Source organism: Phyllostomus hastatus, unplaced genomic scaffold (genome assembly GCF_019186645.2).
Source record: "Phyllostomus hastatus isolate PE091 unplaced genomic scaffold, TTU_PhHast_1.1 phas_contig_148, whole genome shotgun sequence".
NCBI lineage: Eukaryota > Metazoa > Chordata > Mammalia > Chiroptera > Phyllostomidae > Phyllostomus > Phyllostomus hastatus.
Genome location: NW_025333607.1, coordinates 8,583,725 through 8,605,674, shown reverse-complemented (window position 1 = coordinate 8,605,674; position 21,950 = coordinate 8,583,725). Strand labels below are relative to the sequence as shown.

General features: G+C 41.5%; 1 protein-coding gene across 1 annotated transcript in view; it reads right to left on the bottom strand.

Moving 5' to 3' along the window:
* Nucleotides 1-21,607, bottom strand: part of KMO (kynurenine 3-monooxygenase) — a 41,568-nt gene extending 19,961 nt beyond the window's left edge. The window contains 5 exon segments of the mRNA XM_045859631.1: nt 2,514-2,562; nt 9,083-9,172; nt 10,386-10,483; nt 10,978-11,047; nt 21,457-21,607. Coding sequence (XP_045715587.1) covers nt 2,514-2,562; nt 9,083-9,172; nt 10,386-10,483; nt 10,978-11,047; nt 21,457-21,510 — 361 coding nt within the window. The 5' untranslated portion in view covers nt 21,511-21,607.
* Between the last annotated feature and the right edge of the window lie 343 nt (nt 21,608-21,950).

Here is a 21,950-nt window from a genome sequence, read left to right as displayed (position 1 = left end):
GTCTATTTTATTTTTTTTCTTAAATGTATCCTAATACATCCCAAAGAATTTTCCACAGGACAATAGTCCTGGGATGTGGTCCCTCCAAGACAAGAAACTGTTGTGTGGTCAAATCCTTTGGAGAAATGCTAACTCTCTGGCCATCCTGGACATACCGCCAGGTCTCTAGCTACCTGTGACTCTTGAGTTTGAAATGTGTGGCTGGTCGGAATGCAGATGTGTTGTATGCATTGAATTTTTACAACTTAGTACTGAGAGAGAGCGAGCGAGAGAGAATGAAAATATCTCATAAATAACTGTCACATTGATTGCACATTAAAATGGGAATACTTGGATATATTAGATTAAAATACATTGTTAAGTTCACCTGCATCTTTTTAGTTTTTTTTAATATGGCTAACGTAATATTTAAAATTACACATGTGACTGGCGTTGAGACTACATCTCGGACGGCCCTAGAAGGCCTGCCGTGCAGACCAGTAGAACCAAGCTCTGAGAATCCCTGTGGGAAGAAAGACTTAGAGCTTGTTTGATGCAGGACTTACAGGCTCACTTGACCACATGTCCTTTTGCTGGTCGTCTTGCAGAACAGTTACTAACATCCCACAGAGCAGTGAACCACAGTGGGATAGAACCCCTCATGAAATGCTGATGCAGGAAAATGCTTTACTCAGAATGGCTCAGAGCAGAGACTGTTTGGCCAAGGAGAAATGAACAGTGACAAGTGATTGGACCTGTGGAATGGGCGGCTCATACTTTCTGAACAAAGTTTAGGAGAGAAGAGGTTCAGTGTTCATTTTACTAATGGATTTACAGCGTTTCAGAAGCTGCATGCAGTGCAGCACATTGAAGTGCACTGAGGCTGCTTCTTCCCTATGTGTGTTCGCTCCTCAGTATTAGCAGACGTTTCATATATAATATTGGGGGCAGTGATGGTAGTAGTTAAAAGCATGGACTTTGGAGTAAACAGACTCAAGTTTAAGTCCAGATTCTACCACTTATTAGCAGTGCAACTTGTTACGCTGAGCAGCCCTCTAAGCCTCCTTCACCATCTGTACAGGTTAGAGAAAGATAATTCCCACCTCTCGTAGTTATTGGGAGGGTCATACAAATCGATGCATATTTAGCACTTAACATAGTGCCTGGTGCCTTAATGAATGTTTGCTGTTATTTTTATCCTAATAAATTCAGAGGACACTATAAAGAGATTGTCCTAGGTGACCTATGCTACATTTTTAAAAGGTGTTCTTTGGTTTATTTATTTTCTTAAGAACAACATGAACCTAGCCCTGGCTGGTGTAGCTCAGTGGATTGAGCGCGGGCTGTGAACCAAAGTGTCGCAGGTTCGATTTCCAGTCAGGGTACATGCCTGGGTTGCAGGCCATGACCCCCAGCAACTGCACATTGATGTTTCTCTCTCTCTATCTCCCTCCCTCCCTTTCCTCTCTAAAAATAAATAAATAAAGTATTAAAAAAAAGAACAACATGAACCTATTAAGCCATCTAGTCACCTAGCCCCACTGCTCCCATCTGCCCATCCAAAAGACAGTCCTGAAAATGCAGGCAAAGAAATTGACTTAAGGATACTAAGCCCTATTTCTTAGGTCCCTGCTGAATCAACTAGATTGGCTTTCCCCATCATTCCTCTTTCCAGTTGAATTCAATTCAACAGACATATTGCAAGCCGGCTTTGGAGGGGGAATTGTGGAGAAGCAGCTAAATCACCTGAGCTGTCTTGAGCTGGACTGCTCAGGACAGATTTAGGAGCCAGGAGAATTACTTTAGGGGGATGCTTTGCAGGGAGTGAATATGTTCAGTGCAAATGCTGAAGAGGAGAAAGAACTACTATGAGCAAGGGCGACATGGGATGTGATTGGATCGATCTGCCAAGCTACCGATTTAATTGCCAATCCAGGGGCTTTTCCATGAATGACTAGGCCTTTTCAGTTACATTAGAAACCTCAGGGTTATATTTTAGGCCTTCTTCTTTCTCAACCTCCTTCGCCCTCCATCTACCAGGTCTCCTAGAAATACCACGAATCTACACGCTTCCCTCCAACCACGTTGCTATAGCTTTACTCCAGCGCCTCATTTTTTTTTGGACACAGAGACTCTCCCAACACTCTTGAGGCCCTCTCTTAGCCTCCACACCACAGCTTTTTGTTTTTCTGAAATGCAGGTCTAACTGTGTCACTTTGCAAATCGTGAGAGTATATGTGTTGTTCCACTGGACTGTGCATTATTCGTCAGGGAGAGCACTCTGGTGCCTCAAGGCAGTAGGAACTCAGTACACATCGAACAAATGATTCACATTCAGATCATTGAAAAGATGAAAAAGGGCAGCCAGAGGATGTACCACTACTGCTTTTCAAGAAGGACTTGGTATTGTATATTGTCCTGCTCTTAATAATTATAAAAATAAATAGTAAACAAATCCCAGTAAGTCACGTGACAAGACTAGTCTCATGTGTTATACTGAAAATGACAACTGGTGAATAAAGCGTCGGACTTACCAGTTAATAGATCCTTGTTGAGCTTTTCTCTGCTTATAGAAAGAATATACTGCAAGAAAAAGATAGGAGATACTGTTTGTTTCTGGAGAACGGGAAAATATAACTCTATGTTGCTCACTCAAAAATGGGAAAAATTTAATATTTAGCAGAAGGTTGCAATCTTAATTTGGTGACCATTTAGCTACGTAGCCTTTTAAAAAATAAGCACTTTAATGAAACACATATAAGATGATACTTAACTTTAAACTTAGGCTTTTTCAAAGTTTGATACTATGAAAACCAAACCCTTCTCTTGTAGGAAAATAGTTTCACTAAGATAGTTTTATTTTAACAGCAAATGGTAAATTTCATATTTTTGTCTTAGGGCCCCAAAGGAAGCTGTTTAAAAGAACTTTAGAAATGACAGCGTAACCAGAATAAATGTACTATTTCCCAAAGGCCTTCATTTCAGAGTGAAAGGGTGTGTGTGTGTGTGTGTGTGTGTGTGTGTGTGTGTGGTTGGTGGCGGTGGTAGCCAGAGGGGGGCTGGTATGAGGGGATCAAGCCTCCCTGGGTCAGGTGTTGGTTGTTTGTGACTTTATAGGACAATTCAGTGGGTTGACTGTTCGTTGAGGCATGTCCAGCAAGGTACATAGGGCCCACCATACTTTTAGGGGTACATTTCCATGTACCCCTAATTTTAGTCTATTTAATTTTCATTTTAGTCTATTTTGAAATCAGAACAAGAAAAATTAGTATAGTGAGTATATAAGAATGAACCCAGCCTTTATTATATTCCTATTTATACCAATGCACTCACAAAATCTAATTTTTACTACTTAATGTTTTACAGAGGAAGGGGCTCCCAGAGGCTGGAGTGCCCACCTTGGGCCCACCAGGGCACGGCTGCAGCCTTGCAACACACGGTGAGTCTACTGCGTTAAAAATTTTAACCATGTCACTTTCCATATTGTGGCATATGTCACATTTAACACAAATATACTAATTTAGGACTCTTTACCTCATCCAAATGTAGAGACATTTAAAATTAACAGCTCAATCTGAACTTGGTATAAAAATAGTTTGTTCATGCTACAGAGGCGATGACTGAGGAAGAGCTTCCTGTGTCTTTGCTATAAGCCGAAATTAACAGTGACCGATTAATTGTCTCCTAGTTCTGTTCTGCAGTCTTCCACGTCACTGAACACGTCATTTCTGTGGAAACCGTGCTTGCTATTCAAAGTACGTTAGGAAACATTTTCATTATAAAGGCGTATTTACATGGGGAAAATATTCTTTCCATGACAATAACCAGGCTGCGGGGAGGGTCCCTGTCTGGTCGGCTCTATATCTTTGGTATTTTTTCATAATCAAAAGATAGAGTCACCACTATCAAGCCTTTACCTGTTCTAAAATATTGATCTTATGAAAGGTACAGAGAGAAAGTAGCATAGAGATGGTAGGTAGAAAATAGACAGGGGGAGGGCAAGAATAGTATGGGAAATGTAGAAGCTAAAGAACTTATGACACACGGACATGAACTAAAGGGGGGGAATGTGGGTGGGAGAGGGTGTGCAGGGTGGAGGGGAATGAAGGGGGGGTAATGGGACAACTGTATTAGCATAATCAATAACATATAAAATAATGTAAATAAGTTGAGCTATGAAATGGCTCTTATAACCAAAATAATAATACTAATACTAATGATAATAATAATAAAAATAATCTAAAGGAAGTTGGATTATCTCCTTTGGAGACTTCTAAGACAAAGTTTACAGTGCTAACTTTTCCAGATATATTGGAAAAAAATTGTTCACATTCTTTGCGCTGAATGCCTTCAAAAGAGAATGTTTTGTAGTAAGGGAGCACCATTATATTGACTCGGCAGATTAGAAGTAAAAACTGGGGAGCTCTGGCCTGCTCTGTGTATTAGGGAACAATTTGATAGTTCCCAGGGCCCTCTGGGAGGGAGATGGGAGGAACCAGCAAGACCAGAAGAACCTGGATGCTTCGGGGAGAAAAGGGCCAAGAAAACAGCCAGGGGAGGGAGGCTCAGCCCAGAGAAGGGTTTCAAAACAGATATTGGAGATTAAACTGTGCCCCTTGGGGACCTGAAGTTTATTTGCTGTTCTGCAGGCAGTGTGAGCCCTGGCGGATCCACAGGTCTTCAGGATCTCATGTGTCATTTGAGTGAACGTTGTTTGCAGTAATTGGCGGAAGAGGTGAACTTCCTGTCTGGACCATCAAGGTACATGGTCAACACCAGAGGAGAGGGGGTGTTCACCTAGAGCCACTGGAGGCCAATTGAAGGTAGGCTCCCAGGGGGTCCATAGAAATCCCGGGGTCCTGGGGAGGGCTTTGGACTGCGGCAGGTGTGGAGTTCAGCAATTCAAAGCAATCTTAAAGGATAAGGAGGCTCCCATGTTTGACTCAGACATGAAAACAATGATGCAAGCCAAAGAAAGAGGGGTGGCTATACATTTAGCATTAACTCAATTCTTAAGAATTGAGAAATGGCAGGATTGGCAGGGGAGGAGTCATTTCCTCCTTCTTTTCACGCATGCAAGGCCCCCAAATGGAAACCCCCATGGGCACTGTCTCCCTGTTGGGAAATCACTGGTGATGAAACTACTTCTGTCTGTCCCTCTCCGGCGGTACAGGTAAGGAAGCCAACGTTAGTCTCGGGTCCCAGTCACTCTCCTCATCCAGCTTTCCTGGCACAACTTTGAGGGATACCTCACTCCTTGGTCTATTTATACTTTACTGGCTCACTCTTTGCCAAGGGGATGGATATGATGCATTGGCCTTCCTCAGCACATCCCACGTTAATCCAAGAAGAAGGTGGATTGATGATCACAAATCACTCTCAATTTAGTAAGAGATATAGGGAGGTGAAGCAGTACTGCCCCGCTCTCCCAGAAGGACCCCCAACACCACGCTCTGCTGGCTGTTGTCTCAGAGGAAACCTGCCTCATTTCCCTTTGACCCTGACCTCTTGTAATCATGCAGCTTCTTTCTGCACCTGTAAAGCAAGGTGGGTAGAGTCAGTGAATTTAATAAGGTTGCTGATCACTGTCAGAGTCTGTTATGTCAAAGGGCATTTACACGTTTTCTCAGCCAATGCACACTTGGCACTTGAAAAATCTGTATGTTTTTGAAACCTGTTCTCACCCAACTTGCTTCCATTGATAGACCCTCGCTGGATTGGGACAACACCATCTCACTGCTGAGTTAAGATTTCAGCGAACTATCTCAAAGTTCACTTTCTCTGTGAAGACTTTTCTAGAAGTCAAAGCTTTCCTCCCTCTCTGGACCCCATGGCTGACCATTCCTCAGCTGAGCTCTTTCCACAATGAACTTGATTGCTAGCTACCCTTACCCTAGCAAGGCTTTTCTGAGACTCCTAGCAAGGATTCTACTGCCAGGGGTATTCCAACTCTTTCTCAACTACCTGCAAGTCCCCCATTCTCACCCCTTTCTTCATTGTCCAAAAATAATGCCTTATATACCCAACGTTGCTTCACTGTCATTGGAATCTTCATGGAGTTTTTGTGTCTATGCAAATTCCCCACGACATGTATTAAACTGTGATTCACTTTGGCTAATCTACCTCTGTTAATTTGGTTATTGGCCCGGCCAGGAGAATCTGGAAGGTGCGAGAAAAAGCAGTAATATTTGCTTAGCTCCCACAGCTAACAACAGCTTATACTTGACTTGAGCATGTAAATTTCACTTGCCTATTTAGAAGACATGATTCTTTTCTTTCCTGTAACACCAAGCACAATTTGGGGCCACCTGAACAGAATATATTAATTATCTGAGAATGTCTATCTGACTGTGATGGTCAGTGGACTTTCTTCCCCTTCACCCCCCTGCCGGGCTCAGGAGTGAACACTCTGTACCTACACCTTTATAACGCCAACATAAGCAGGTTATTATGTATAAAAAGTAAATAAACAGAAAATTTGCATTCCTCCCTGCCACCTCTTTCCCCAAAGCCCTTAATTCTTGGAATGCTTTACTTTGGACCCACTTTTTAAACAAATTTTAATTGGGCCAAAATGCCTATGATATAAACTTGACCATGTTAACAATTTTTAAACATACAGTTCAGTGGCGTTAAGTGCATTCACAGTGTTGTTACAACCATCACCAGCATCCACTCCCAGAGCTCTTTTTTAAAATTTAATCTTTATGGTATCTTTTTTTCCATTACCATTTAGTCCCTTTATAGAACTCTTCACCTTTTGAAATTGAAACTCTGTCCTCATTAGACACTAACTCCCCATCCCACCTTCCTCCAGCCCCTGGCAACCGCCATGCTATCTGCTGTCTCTGTGAACCTAACTGTTCCAGGGAACTCATGGAAGTGGGTACATACAGTGTTTGTCCTCTTGTGACTGGCTTCCTTTGCTGAGAATAAAGTCCTCAGCGCTCATCCATGCAGTAGCATGTGTCCGTTCCCTTTAAAGGCCGAGTGGTATCTAGTGTCTGTTGTGCAGAAAACTTACACTTGTCCTGGTGTCTCTCTAACCCTCACATGACCAGCCCCAACTGGGTGTCCCTTAATTGAACTCGATTCTGCACCAGCTGTCTGGAGTCAGCGTCCATCCCAGGGTTAAGGGCTCGGTCCCACAAGACCGCCCCCACTTCAGATGTCGCTCTTGTGTTCGGTTTGTCAGCTGCACCTCTGACTGATTGGCTATAAACTGAAAGTTCCCCAGAACCCCTCTTCAGGTTTGAATTATCTGCTAGAGGGGCTCACAGAACTCAGGAAAACAGTTTACCATTGACCAGTTTATCACAAAAGGAAATGAGAAAGCATACGGGCATGCAGAGGAGCACCGGATGGAAGAGCTGTGCAGGGCGAGGCGTGTGAGAGGCGGGCAGAGCCTCTGTGCCTTCTCCCGAGTGCCACTCTCCCAGAACCTGCTCAGGGTTGCCGACCTGGAAGGCCTGTGAACCCCATTGTTGGGGGTGTTTCTGGAGCTTCCTCACATTGGTTTGATGGGTCATTTAATCCATTTTCAGACCTTCTCTCCTCTCCATAGAATGGGGGGTAGAGCTGAAAATGCCAAGCTTCTAATCATGACCTGGCCTTTCATCCCGGAGCCCGCCAAGAGTCACCTCATTAGAACAAGACACTCATGCTACCCAGAAAATTCCAAGGGATTCAGGTACCCTGTGTCAGGAACTGCAGTCAAAGACCAAGCACTGGAACAAAAGATGCTTCTGGTGCCCTTATCACTTAGGAAATGACAGGGGTTGTAGGAGCTCTGTTCTAGGATCCCAGGGCAAAGATATACATATTCTGTTATCTCACATAGGCTTATACCATGTTTTGCTTATCTGTCCGCCCATCAATGGACATTTGGGTTGCTTCCATCTTTTGACTATTGAAACACTGCTATGAACATAGGTATTCAAATATCTGTTTTTGGTCCTTTGGGATATATACCAAGAATGAAATTGCTAGAGTATATGGTACCTCTATTTTTTAAGTGTTTGAGGAGCGGCCACACTATTTTTCATATGGCTGTACCATTGTATGTTCCCACCAACAATGCACCAGGATTCATTTCTTTTTCTTCACGTCTTTATTTTGTTTTCACTTCTCATAGTAGCCATTGCAATTGACATGGGCTGCATTAGCTACCTTATCATCATGAGCTCTGGGAAGACCTTGGTCCCGTGAGCATGTGCGTGTCTCCTGCTATCTACCCCAAGCGTGGTCCACGGGCTAGCAGCGTGGGCACCACCTGTGGAATTGGGGGGTGCAGAACTTCAGCCTCCATTCCAGCCATGCAGAATCAGACTCCTTTTTAACAAGATCCCAGGAGAGTCTGACCATCATCAGGATACTTGCAATGGCAGGTCTGTGGAGGGTCAGAGACCCAGAAGAATATGAACTTCACTGGGATTCCCCGCTTAAAATGCGGTGTTGCTGGGCAAAGCAAGTTGGAGTTTTTCTCTTATTGATAGATGTTTGGTACATTCATTCTCTCAAAGAAACAAATTTAGATGGTGTAACTAGATAAAAATATATGCTTCGTACAATTATGTGTGTTACTGCATGAAAGACAAGTAGAAACGTGACAGAGCAAGAAAATATATTTGTTTTAACAAATGCTACTTCACATTCTGGACTCTGATGTTTTAGAAATTATGAACACTGAAGGCATTTCAGATTTATTCTATAAATTCCATTATAATTCAATTTTGGGTTGGAGAGTCAGGGAAGGCAACATCATAAAACCCTGTAAAGTTGTTTTTGCATATTGTGTTTGACAATAAATACAGGGCAATTTTCTCTGTGCAACTGAAAGGAGATGGGAGGGAAAATTTGTCCAGTAGAGCAAAGCATAGAGGCAAAAAAAAAGCCTACTGTGATGACAATAATAGCTAACTCTTCTTGGGTGTTTAGGAGGGATGGGGCCCTATTTTTAGCACCTGTTATAAATTAACTTCTTAGCTGGTTTGTGTTCCTGAATTCTAGGCTGATGCAGGAAATGTCAGAGATGGGTCTGAGTTGCAAGTTATAGACTTTAGACTCAGCTCTAACCAAACAAGTACCCGCAGCGTCAACCTACCTGGGATTTTGTCCCGTAGGGAATTGCAGACTTTTTTCCTGTGAGAGAGTGAATCATTCTTGCTCTCATCGGAACACCCTGAGCTACAACCTGAAATAAAACCGGAAATAGCGATTTCAATTTCTGTAGCATGGCATTATGCAAGTAAAATAGATATGAATTTTAAAGTATGCTTTGTAAATATTTTCAAAATATGAAGAATAGTATAAAGAATCATGGAAGCATAGAATGGTGGAAAGTTAATCTGAGTTCTTGCAAATGTTAGTTTTTGCTTTCTTTTGAATCTTCGGATTTCGGAATTCCCTTCAAGTTTATTGGGTCTAAATCTGATATGACACTTGGGAAAGTGTTACATTGTCAGGAAGGTTAAGTGATTTTCCCAGGATCACCCAAGAGAGCAGCACATGGGGAGTAACACCCAGGACGCCTGAACCCAGTGCGGTGTTTTCCTACACGTGGACCTAAGAAAAGTGTAGAAATGCAAACAGAACTTATATTGACTTATGTTATCATGTTGAAGACCCATTTGTCAGCAAAAGTCCTATTGGGAAAAATCCATGATTTCTGTTCACATTTTCCAGCTGCATGGTGCACAGGGAGAAGTTCAGAGATATTGAGGCCGTGTTAGAAAAATCTACTACAGGCCCACAATCCTTATCCACGATCTTGGGGCCCATTGGTTTAAGAATTCAGAAGTTTTCAGATTTTTGAGAGGTAGTTCAGGGCATATGTGGCTGCCATCCAGCCAGCAGAGCCTGGGGCACCAGCCCATAGTGAAACAAAATATTTCTGCAGTAAAACGTAGTGACACCAAATGAAAAAAACGGGTATGGCTGTAAAAAGTCTTATATCAGGTCAAATTTTCTGCTGGATAGATGATGAAAAACTTTCTGTTTTCAGAGCTTTTTGCACCATAGGACTGTGGGTAAGAGAGTATGGCTCTGTAGAGCCAAGAGAATGGAGTTTTCCTGCCTCCCACCATCCCCATGCCAGCCAGAGCTCACTTCTCTGTACGCAGCGATCTGCCATCCTGTTGAGAGCTCACATCAGAAGGAATTATCAGGTGGGGCTGCAACGTCCCCTGCCCCAGGTCATGCATCAGGCTCTGGATCCCCAGGTGCTTCAAGCATCAAATATTCACCCTTTTGCCCATTTAGAAGTTTGAAAACCTCTGTAGAATGAGTCTGCATGAAGAGGTTTTTGGCATTCAATAGTCCTTTGCACCAGGATGAAAGCTAGACCATGCGATTGCTGGAAAACAGCAGGTGTTATCTTCTGTAAGGAAAATGCATTAGCAAGGTACCTGATCTTCTAGGCCAATGGCTTTCAAGGCTTGTCGTCCTCTATAAGAAAGGGCCAAGTTAATGCTTCTTCCACGTGCAGATTTGGCCATTCGGATATCTAAGACATTGGAAGTAGACTCCATGTTACACATATTTCCTTATATCCTAGGGCAGGATGAACAACTGGTGCAGTCAGAACCAGATTAAAAGGCCTTGTTAACTCTTTTAAAGAAAATACTGCTCTGGCTGGTGTGGCTCAGTGGTTGAGTGCTGGCCTGTGAATCAAAGGGTTGCCGGTTCAATTCCCAGTCTAGGGCACATGCCTGGGTTGCAAGCCAGGTCCCCAGTAGGGGGTGTATACGAGAGGCAACCACACATTGATGTTTCTTTCCCTCTCTCCCTCCCTTCCTCTCTCTAAAAGATAAAATAAATAAAATCTTTTAAAAAGAAGAAAAGAAAATATGAATAATAGTACATTTGTGTTAAATTAATTGAGATAGTTGAGGTTTAAAAATTTGAACAGTTCATTTTTTAAAAATATCTTTTTAGAATCTAAAGAGACAGAGCTCAGAGAATGAAAACCACATCTCACCATTTTTAGTATTGTCTTACCTTCTCTAGCTTCATATACATCAACTTGGAAATTCCTCTTTGCAAGGAAGCATGCATTTAACGATCCAACCTAAAATTCAAAGCAAATTTTTTTCATATTTTTATCTGATTCCACCAGTACAGGGAATTTTTACTGGCAAAATGAAGCCTCAAGTGTGACTTAGTTATCACACTGATTTACTCAGTCACTACAAGAAAGCACCATTTGCAAAAATTATGGGATAATTCAAGATTAAATTGTATAATTTTAGAGATAGAATTTTTACTTCTTTATTGTCACGTGTAACTTTCCTACAGAAAGATCATAAAACATGTATATAGTATACAGAATACTTAGAAAGTGAACACCCGTATCACCATCACTTTGGTCAAAAAGCAGAGCATTGCTATGCTCCTGAAGATTCCCCCACCGCCTCCCCAACCACAATCCCCAACCTTTCACCAGCCGGTAAACAGTATGCTGACTTTTGCGATAACCCATCCTTGCTTCTTTACAGTGTTACCGCTTAGGTATATATTCCTAGGCCATATAGGTTAATTTGGCTTGTTTTTGAATCATATAATTAGAATCACACTTGTGTATTTTTTTGCATCTTGCTTCTTTTTTAAAGATTTTATTTATTTATTTTTAGAGAGGGAAGGGAAGGAGATAGAGAGAGAGAGAGAGAAACATCAATGTGCAGTTGCTGGGGGTCATGGCCTGCAACCCAGACATGTACCCTGACTGGGAATCCAACCTGTGACACTTTGGTTCGCAGCCCGCGCTCAATCCACTGAGCTACGCCAGCCAGGGCTGCATTTTGCTTCTTTAACACAATAATATGCTTAGGAGATTCATCCATGTGGTTGCATGTAAACCCCAGGTTATCCAAGTTCATTACTATTTGATTCATCATTGTATGAAACCTCACAGAGGGCCCAGCCATTCTACTAGTGGAAGGCGTTTGAGTGTTTCCTGGTTGGGGGATGTTATTAACAATGCTGCAAAGAACATTTTTGTGCATGAATCCTGTATACACATGTGCATGATTTTTCTCTAGAGGTTTATACTCAGAAATGGAATCCTTGTACAAAGGCTTGTGTTTCTTCACCCATATTATGCCATGTGTTCCAACATTTTGCAATAATGTGTTTTTCAACCAGCAGCTTCTGGGAGTTCATCTTTGCCAGCACTTAGTGTGTTCAAACTTTTAAACATTGCAATTGGAGGGTAAGCTGGGGTGGAGTGTTTGAATTTGCGTATGTCTGGTAACTAAAGAGGTTGAATACTTTGTCATATATCGATTGACCGTTTTGATCTACTTGTTTATAAAATATCTGCAGAGTCTTTTCCCATTTTCTATTGGGTTGGTGACTTCTTTTTTCTATTGATTCAAACAGTTAGTTATAGATCTGAGTACAGAGTCTTTGCCATTTTAAATGTTGCAAATATCTTCTTCTATTGTGTGGCTTGCTTTTTAAACTCTATAGCACGTTCTAAAGATGAGAAACTCTTTAGTTCAGGTAGTCACATTCATCAATGTTTTACATTATTATTAATGCATTTGGTATCTTTTAAAGTCTTTCCCCTCTCTGACATTATGAAGAATATTTTGTCTATTGTCTTCTCAAAACTTTATAGTGTTGCCTTCCTTCAAGCTTTATATAGGTTGCCATGATTTATCTGCTTCTCATCACTAGCAATATAAATTGGGTGAGATCACCCATATTCAATGATCACACCTGAATGTTCAGCAGCATTCAATCAATGCTATTAATAAGCCTCTCTTCTTGAAACACCAACACTGTTTTTCATTTTCTGCTTTTTTTTCCCCATGCACCTCTGGGCTTTCCCTCTTTTCCCCTTTCAAAGAAAGACAACCCGATGTTGGAGAATCTCAGACCTGCATCCTAGTCCATCTTCTCCATCAATGGAGATGCAAAAACTCCCATCTCCTACCCAGATCTCTTTTTTGAGCTCATGCAAAACCAGTCGTGATGTAGTGACCAGCAAATCACCCAAGGATATAACTTGCAACCGTGATAAGCTCTTTGTGTTTGGTTCCTAGTGCTGTTTTCACAAAGTACCACGAGCCAGCTGGCTTAAAGGGCAGACACTTGCTGTCTCAGTTTTGGAGGCTGGAAGTCTGAAATCAAGGTGTCAGCAGGGTTCGTTCCTTCTGAGGGCTGGCGGGGGGGGGGCAGGATCTGCTCCAGGCCTGTCTCCTTGGCTTGTAGAGGGTCCTTTTCTCCTGATGTCTCTTCACGTGGTCTTCCCTCTATGCACCTATTAGGCAGGCCAGGAGCAGACACGGAAGAGCCCAAGGCTTCGTCTATTTAGTTCACACCTGTTTTTACTCCTCTCCTTGAAGGTACCTTAGTATCTAAGAACCTATGTGTGCTTTTAAAAAATATTCCTATGGTTCAGTTCTTGCATCTCCTCTTACCATTCAGTGATACTGTGACCACCTAACTTTCTTCATATTATTCAATCTCTATAGACTTGTGATGGCAATTAAAAATAAACATAAGCCAATCCTTATTTAAACCAGGAAATGTATGAAAAATTTCCAGACTTAATTGTTTTCAAAGCAATACACTTATTTAATATTTTAGAAGGCCAACCAAGACATTCATGATCAAGCCTGTGATAATTCCAGTTCTATGTAACTGAGATTTAAATAAAACTAAAAGACAAGAAACATATGGGTGGATGTGACAGAATTTTAGCTAGGAGGATTAGTCATGTGGCTAAAAGAGTACATTTAGACAGAGTAATTTATTTCCTCTTCTCACTTTCTGTAAAGGGTGTTTAATCAGGAATAACTGTCGGTAACTTCTTTGCTGTTACACTGGTAAAAAAAAACCCCCATTAAACTACTATAAAGATATAAATGGGAGGGAAAATGTGTGTACGCCACTCGGAACCCGCCACAAACTCTCACAGAAGGCACAGCTGGTTCTGAGAATGAATAGGGAAGAGAGAGTAGGCGGAACTGAAGACACTGGGTCGGGGAGACTCCTGGGAGCAGTAAAAACATTCAAGGTGCCAGTTCTTGGAAGTAAGCCTTGGTAAAGATAGGACAGTTCTCTTAGGACATGAGCAATTCTGGAAAGTCTCTCAATTTGGTCTGAAGCACCAAAGTCCAGAATAGGAAACTCGTTTGGCCATAAAATAAATTTGTAAAATCCAAGTTTTATTAACAAGTGGTCTAGCCTTTTGGTGAGTAAGCAGAGCTCTGAGGAGATTCCTTGGTTACATAACTATGGATTTACCCAGTTTTCAGTTCTTCTCCTTTCCCAGTTTTTCCCTGTCTTCTCTTACTTCCTTCTTTGTAGGTCATGTCTTTTGGCCCCACCCTGCCCATGACTGATGCCCAGGTTGCCAATTAAAAACATTACATGACAACTTTTTTGTAATGACAATGATTAGATATCCTCCCTGGGTGTTCAGCTGCCATGGTTTTGTATAATATTAGGATTCACTAAATTCCTGCTGGTTCCCAGGTGACCTCTCCAGCTGTGATTATTCATAAATGCTGACCCTGACAGGAAGGGCATCAAGATGATTAAAATTTTATGCATTTTATACCTCTTTATTGTAATGTGTTTGAAATTAGTCTGATAATGTAGTGTTAAAAATGTGTCAACTTGTCAACTACTTTTGACTTAATAAAGCATATAGAACTCTTCCTAAGGTTTCATCTGAGTCTGTCACCAGATGACTTTTTAAAAAGCCTGTTTGTACTTCCTACTCACAGAATTAGACTTTGGTCTCAAGAATTTGACCTCTGGCCCTGGCTGACACGGCTCTGAGCACCAGCCTGTGGATCAAGGGTTGGATCTTAGGACCTATCAGTGGAAGGAGAAGAACTGGACTGTTAACTGCACTTACTATGGCATAAGCGCAGAAAAATGTCTTCATCCTCAGTTAGCAACTGTGACATTAGCTACAACGGTATATGGTGAGCCAAATATTGTTTTATTATTTAACTCTTAGCCTGGACTCGCTGACATGTCGCATCTGGATTTCGTCCCTAAGGCTAAGTAGTCTTGATTGTTTTCTCCTTTGATGATGATAAGGTGGGTGTCCCACACGCTTGCTGCGGGGGTGTTGGGAAACCTGGCTGAGGACTTTTTCTCTGTCCTCTGTCTCTCTCTGAATTCTGACTTCCGCCTTCTCTGCCTGGGTGCCTTAGGGACATCTCCATATCCCGTGTGTCAGATCCAACTCATTCCCATCCTTCAGCCTTCAAAAGCTTCTCCTGTCGTATTCTGTCTCTCAGAGAGTGGCAGCTTGCCCACCGTTTCAGCCAACCAGGATACCTCGGAGAACATTACCAGCCCTCTCTACCCACCAATCCACATTGAACTAGGCAACAGGTGCTACTGGTTGTTCCTCTTGAGTCTTTCTCAGCATTGATCTCCCTCCCATACCTCCTTTCACGGGGCCCTCATTACCCTCTACTAGGACCACTGCAAGTTTTCCAATATCCCTCCTGTCCCTCAGTCTCTACCTGTTCAAGCCAAACTCCTCCCTAGGCATTGTCTAAAATGGAAATTGGATGAGGCCTTTTCTGTGTTACATCCTTTATTGGCTCTCAGAAGTCTTCAGAAAAGTCTCAAGTTTTCGATATGACACAAAGGATTCTCACACGTGACCCCAGTTTCTCTCTCCAGCTCATTTCTTGCTATTCCCATGTACTATCTGTAAGAAGTGTACATACCGAAATCAGTATATATTTCCTTAATACACCATGCATTTTTATATGTACATGCATCTAAATATAATGTTCCTTTTGTCCAAACTGTCCTTTCCTGCCTTATATTAAATATATCTGAAAAATGTTTACCCTTCCTTCAAATTTGATATCTTTAGTCCTTCCTTCCTTCCTTCCTCCCACCTCCCTTTTTATCTCCCTCCCTCCCTTCATTTCTTTCTTATTCTGGTGTTTGCTTTTAATTTCTTTCATAAATGTCTTCTAGTTTTCAATATACAGGTCTTTCACCTTCTTGGTTAAATTTTTCTTACATTTTATTCTTTTTCATGCAATTTTAAATGGGATCGTTTTCTTATTTTTTTTCTGATTATTTGCTACTAGTGTATAGAAATGCAAAAGATTTTTTGCATTGATTTTTGTATCCTACAACTTTACTAAATTCGTTTATTAGTTCTAACAGTTTTTTTGATGGAGTCTGTAGGATCTTTATGTATAATTTCATCTGTAAATAGTTTTATTTCTTCCAGTGCAATTTTTACACTTCTTTCCTCCAAAAGACTTATTTGCCTTTTCTTTTGTAATTCTATGAATGTGTATATGTATATATGCATGTTAACATCTCTCGAAGTGAATTGAATTATTTATTTACATCCTTTCTGATTTCCTCAGCAGGTTGTACATGCCCAGAGAGTAATGTTTGTATTACCAGTATTTTACCAGTCTATTTGTGATACAAACCACAGTACCTAATACTTAGTAAGAACTCAGTGCTTTTTAATAAAGACTTAAAAATACAGATAAACAAAAAGGAAAAAGTAATCACCCACAATCTTACAACCAGAGAGAACCAGTGTTAACATTTTCTATGTATATGAAACACATAATATTTCTTTTTTAAGTTGTTTTTTTAATTGATCTTGGAGAGAGAGAGAAAGAGAGAGAGAGAGAGATTGAGATTTGTTGTTCTGCTTATTCATGTATTCATTGGTTAATTCTTTTATGTGCCCTGACCAGGGATCAAACCCACAACCTTGGTGCACCAGGAAAACATTCTAACCAACTGAGCTATTCAGCCAGGACCACATGATATTTCTTTTAAAAAGGGTAGTAAGCTCTATATGTTATGATTTCTTTAAAAAACGAATAGTATACTGTGAATATATTTCCATGTCCGAAAATATTTTAAATCAAAATATTTAATAGTTGAGCTACATTTCAATGTATTCAGTGACCTCATATTTGGAGATTTGGGTTTTTTAATTTTTTAGAATTATAAACAACTGTGTGTTGCACATTTGTTTCTTCTGATAAAATCACCATAAGGAAATGGTCTGCCAAAGGGCAAATTCTAGTGAAAGGGACCAAATCCACAGAAACTCCAAAGATCCACACCATCTTTCTGCCCCACTGGCTCTTGGGCCTTTAGTAGCAAGGATGCAGGAGAGAGGGGAGAAGGGAGAAAGGGAGAGTCTGCAATGACTTGGGGAGAGGATTTGGACAACTTAGAATGTAGGAGATGGAGTTTAGCTGCAAAGCACATGAAAGAGATCGAAAAGGAATGGGGCAAGATTAGTTTTAGAAGGTTTTGAAGATACTCCATGTTTGTTTTTTTTTAAGAGAATGCATTATCTATCCTAATTGTTTTTTATGTCTTTTTGGTTAAAGGACAATTGTTTCTCAAAATGCAATGCCATCCTGAGGCCAACTGTATGGGAGGAGTAGCTGCTGCTGTCTTCTGCAATTCCCTCATATTTTTAAGATCACATACATATATCTTAAATGTATATATATATATATATATATATATATATATATATATATATACACACACACACATTCACATTATCCTACAGAAAAAGTACCAATTTAGATTACCATCAACACTGTGAACATATATACAAATAGGTGGATGGATGAATATGTATCAACAGATAGACAAATCTTCTGGGAATATTTTAGGATAAAAAGAAAAGAAAAACACATTCTCTGCAGAGAGTTAAAAAAGCTTGAACTGTCTAAAGTAATGGCATCTATTCCAGATACTGCTCACTAGGCAATAAATGAAGTGGACTCAGAGATGACCCAAGACTCTAAAACATTTAACAGTCTATATGTGTCTAAGACTTACCCTGTAGGGAATTAAAATTCTGGTGACCCCCGATTCCTGCATTTATAAGGACTATATTTAAAATAAAGCTGGAGATCTATGAGTAAGGAAGTATGAAGGAAAACAGTGAGATTTTAGAGTTAAAAGAGTTAGTGACCTAGTTTTAGCCCAAATGAGGAAACTGAGACCCAGAGAGAGTAAGATTTCCTGGGCTTCTAGCTGATCGCAGGCCCCTGTATGCTCGGTCCCCTCCCTGTCTAATGAGGTTTCTATCCCATGAAACTGGGTAGAGAGTGAGCAGTGAAATGGAAAGATCCTAAGGAGACGGGGCAGGAGCACCACCTGGGGCTGATTCTTCATCCAAGACAGAATCTAACATCGACAGCTGTGAGACACACAAACTCTCAACATCAAGGTCAAGCTGCCTCAAAGGCAATTTTATCAGCAGAGGCCACTCACTCAACTGGAACCCCTGGGGCAGGGCACAGTGATGCATACTGCATCATGAAATGCAGGGGTTGCCCCAGCCCGATGTCCCCTTTAAGTACCTTTTAATGGAGAATTGGGATGGGCCAATTATAGGAAGAATGAATCACAACACACTGTAGTGGGGTTGCTTGTCAGCAGGGGAGACAGAAGAAACCCTGTAACAGTACCCTAAAATACACCTTCAGAGCATGTGCCAAAACAGTGGGCGGACTGGCAACAGGAGGCGACAGCTGACCAGGCGTGTTCAGCAGGCCTTTTAGCGAAAGTTCTAGGCTTCGACTAAAAAAATGAGGGTTCCAGCGGCTGAAGCTGTCCCTGGAAGAGCTCTCTTTGGCTCTGATCATTCCATCCCACCTGCAAATGCTGGAAAGAGTCATCAGGGGCAGTGTTTCTCAATACCAAGGACCTGAGTAGGGACAGAGCTTAAGGAAAGATGTTCAGGCTGGAGAGCCTTGCTTCTCTGACTTCTCGGGCTTGTCACTTTGTGAAGCAAAGAGACGTATCAGTTCAACGCAAAGGAAGACAGCTTGAAGGGCAGCCCTTTCTCCCTAGACTGACTTGTTAAATTTGGAAAGCTACACCAACTCCTTCTCGCCGGAAAAGAAGAGATGGTTTTTCAAATCCTTTTTAAAGTTAGGTCCTTCAAAGGACTGCATTCCTTACAACAGCATTCTGAGGCACAGCTTTGTCTTGCTTCTAATCTCCATAGCTCCTAAGAATGTGATTCCCCACTTTGTTTGGAAAGCAAATTCATGCACACAGAATATTTTAGTGCGTTTGATTACAGAAGGCATCAGGGTAGCCTATAGGAGACTGTTCTGCGTGGCGTGAGCCCAGACAGGACCCACGTCCATGGACAGGTTCTCCCATGGGGAACCAGGCCTGCATTGTAGCTAGGCTGCTATGAGACTTGCTTTTGCTGAAACTCCCTCACCCTGAATTGAGGCAGCAAGTGCTTACTGTAACTTCCTAAAGTCTGTGCTAAACCTCCCCAGTATGAAGTGTAACTGGTTCAACCACTTGTCCCTTTTCATTTGCAAATATCCTTCTTCTGTGATGTAACTAGTGGCATCAGCTCCTTTGTTTTCTACCTAAAGTGAACCTGTGCATAGTAAATGAGGACCATCATGTCATGTTCCCGGAAAAGAAATAAAGGCCTGTCATGGCAAGGGCCAAAGCTTTTTTTCTCCTCTTGAGAGAAAAGCCATGTTGTCCCTTTTCCTCCACAGGACCTGGTAGTCTGTGTGAATTTCTCGTGCCTCATCCACAATGTGGCAGACCCCAGGAGCCGGGGTCCATATCAGTAGCCTTTATAAAAGAAAAGGCAGCAGGACCCCAAAATAAGACAATTATTAGACTCATGAAATTAAAAACCTTCTGTGGGGAATAAACTGGTCTATCCTGTCTTGTTATAATTTTCCCAGGCTTTGTCCGCCTAATAGGCTGAGAAATCTTTAAAAACCACAGCTCACTTTCCTATCTAAAGCCCTCCAATGACTTTCCACTGTGCCTGGAATAAGATTCAACCATCCTGCCTCGCCCTCTGAGATGCAGGAGGTACAGCTCTCTCAGTCTCTGCAGCCCCGTGATTTCTGCCCTTTTGTCTGCTCCTTGAATGTGTCCCGCACGGTATCACTTCATGGTTCTCTTCGTGCTGTTCCACCTGCCTGAAGTGATCTTCCTGTAGCCCTTCACAGGGTGGCTTCTTTCTCATTCTTCAGGTCTCTTGTCATCTGTCCCTTCCTCAGAAGAGGTTGTCCCTGACCACATGCTCACCAGATACTCTTTAAGATACTCTGCAGGAGTACCTGCTTTGCCTTTCTTTCCAAGCGCTCTCAGTGAAATTATTTCACCATTGAACCTCCAGTATCTAAAGCAATGTTGGCACATAGCAGGTGCTCAGTAAGGTGCTGTATCATACACGCATTCTCATTTTGTGCAAAATCTTGCTAGGAAAGAATTGGACTGAAGCCCCATAGGAAGAAATGACAACATATGTCACATGCATGGACTAACATGGCACACCATGACATTTCTTAGCATTTGAAATTTAGAACCAGAAATGTTAGAGGAACTGTCACATAGTACTTGGGGGGAAAAATAAGGAAGGCAGAACCAAAGACAGTATTAGCATACACTATGTAAACATAGGGGTATTAAATACGCTAATCCTTATCTGCCTAGAACATTATCTGGCACATACTAGGACTTCAATACATGCTTGTTGAGTAAATAAATGAGTGAATGAATACCTATGAGTTAACAGCCTACAAATGGTTAGCCCAAAGGAGAAAACAAAAGATTAAACTTTAACCCAGGGGGATATTCTGTTGAAAAGGAAAAAAATACAGTTCACAGAGGCAGTCCCGTGTTAAAGAGAGCTGGCTTTGGTATGATGACAATGGAAGCAGAGAGACCTCCTACTGTGTCCTGCTACATAGCGGGCATGTCCCCTGGACGTCATCTCACCTGCTCAGTAAGGGGGTGCTGCACTGCTGTGCCGGGGAGACCAACTAGGTATCAATTCCAACCACTCAAATAACGAGCGAGCACCCAACATGATTAGGTTTGCATTAGCTTCCTATTTCTTAACACTTTTATTCTTATTAGACAGTATGAGTTATTAACCAAAGTGTGGTGAATATTTTCATCAAAATGACTATTTACAGTAATTTTTTTTAAAAAAACAATCAACTTGCCCTGGCTGGCATAGCTCAGTGGATTGAGCCCGGGCTGCAAACCAGGCATCACAGGTTCGATTCCCAGTCAGGGCACATGTCTACGTTGCAGGCCATGGCCCCCAGCAACTGCACATTGATATTTCTCTCTCTCTCTTTCTCCCTCCCTTCCCTCTCTAAAAATGGATAGATAAAAATCTTTAAAAAACATTTTTAAAAAACCAATCAACTTGGCAATTGATAAATTCAGTTTTCTGTTTTTCCAAAAATGCTAAATCGAAATGACAAGGGAAAACAGACACCTTTGTGTTTAATGGAAATAAAATACCTTCCCTGGATGAGAGCACATTAAAACTTATGACATACTGTAAATACGTCTATTTAAACATTAGGAAAGTTTTCAGAGGAAAATGAATGATTCGTACAAGTGAGTCATAATAATCATCAAGGATAATGATAGTTGTATAATGCCACCAACAGGAATAATATACAAATAGATGCTTACCAAGCCACCCCCAATGATAGCGACCTTTTTCCTTTGGATGTCAGATGAATCCATGACTGCCGAAGTGTCTGTCACAGAGGAACCCTTAGCTCCTACACACAGGTCTGCCCCAGCTTTTATACTGCGGAAGCCCAGCCAGCCACAGTGCTTGGGCTAATTCCTCTTGAGCTAAGAAGTAGCAGTTAACCCCTTGTCAGCCCAAAGCACAATCAGCTCTGCTTCAAGAAAAAAAAGCAAGTGCATTACATTAACCGCATTTTGAAAAATGCACCCAAATGGAAGCACTCTTTATCTTACGTGTAGACACCACATTTTTGAAGCGCAGTCTTAGGGCTTTTCTTCTCCTTTTTCTACTGCATGTATTTTCTTACTCTCTTACTTTCATTTTCATTCATAACTAGCCATGAATGAAATTTCCCTTGTCTGACATCCCAAAGGATCTTAAAGTTCCTTTTGAGAGTGAGATGTCATGATTTCATAAGTGAATTGTTATT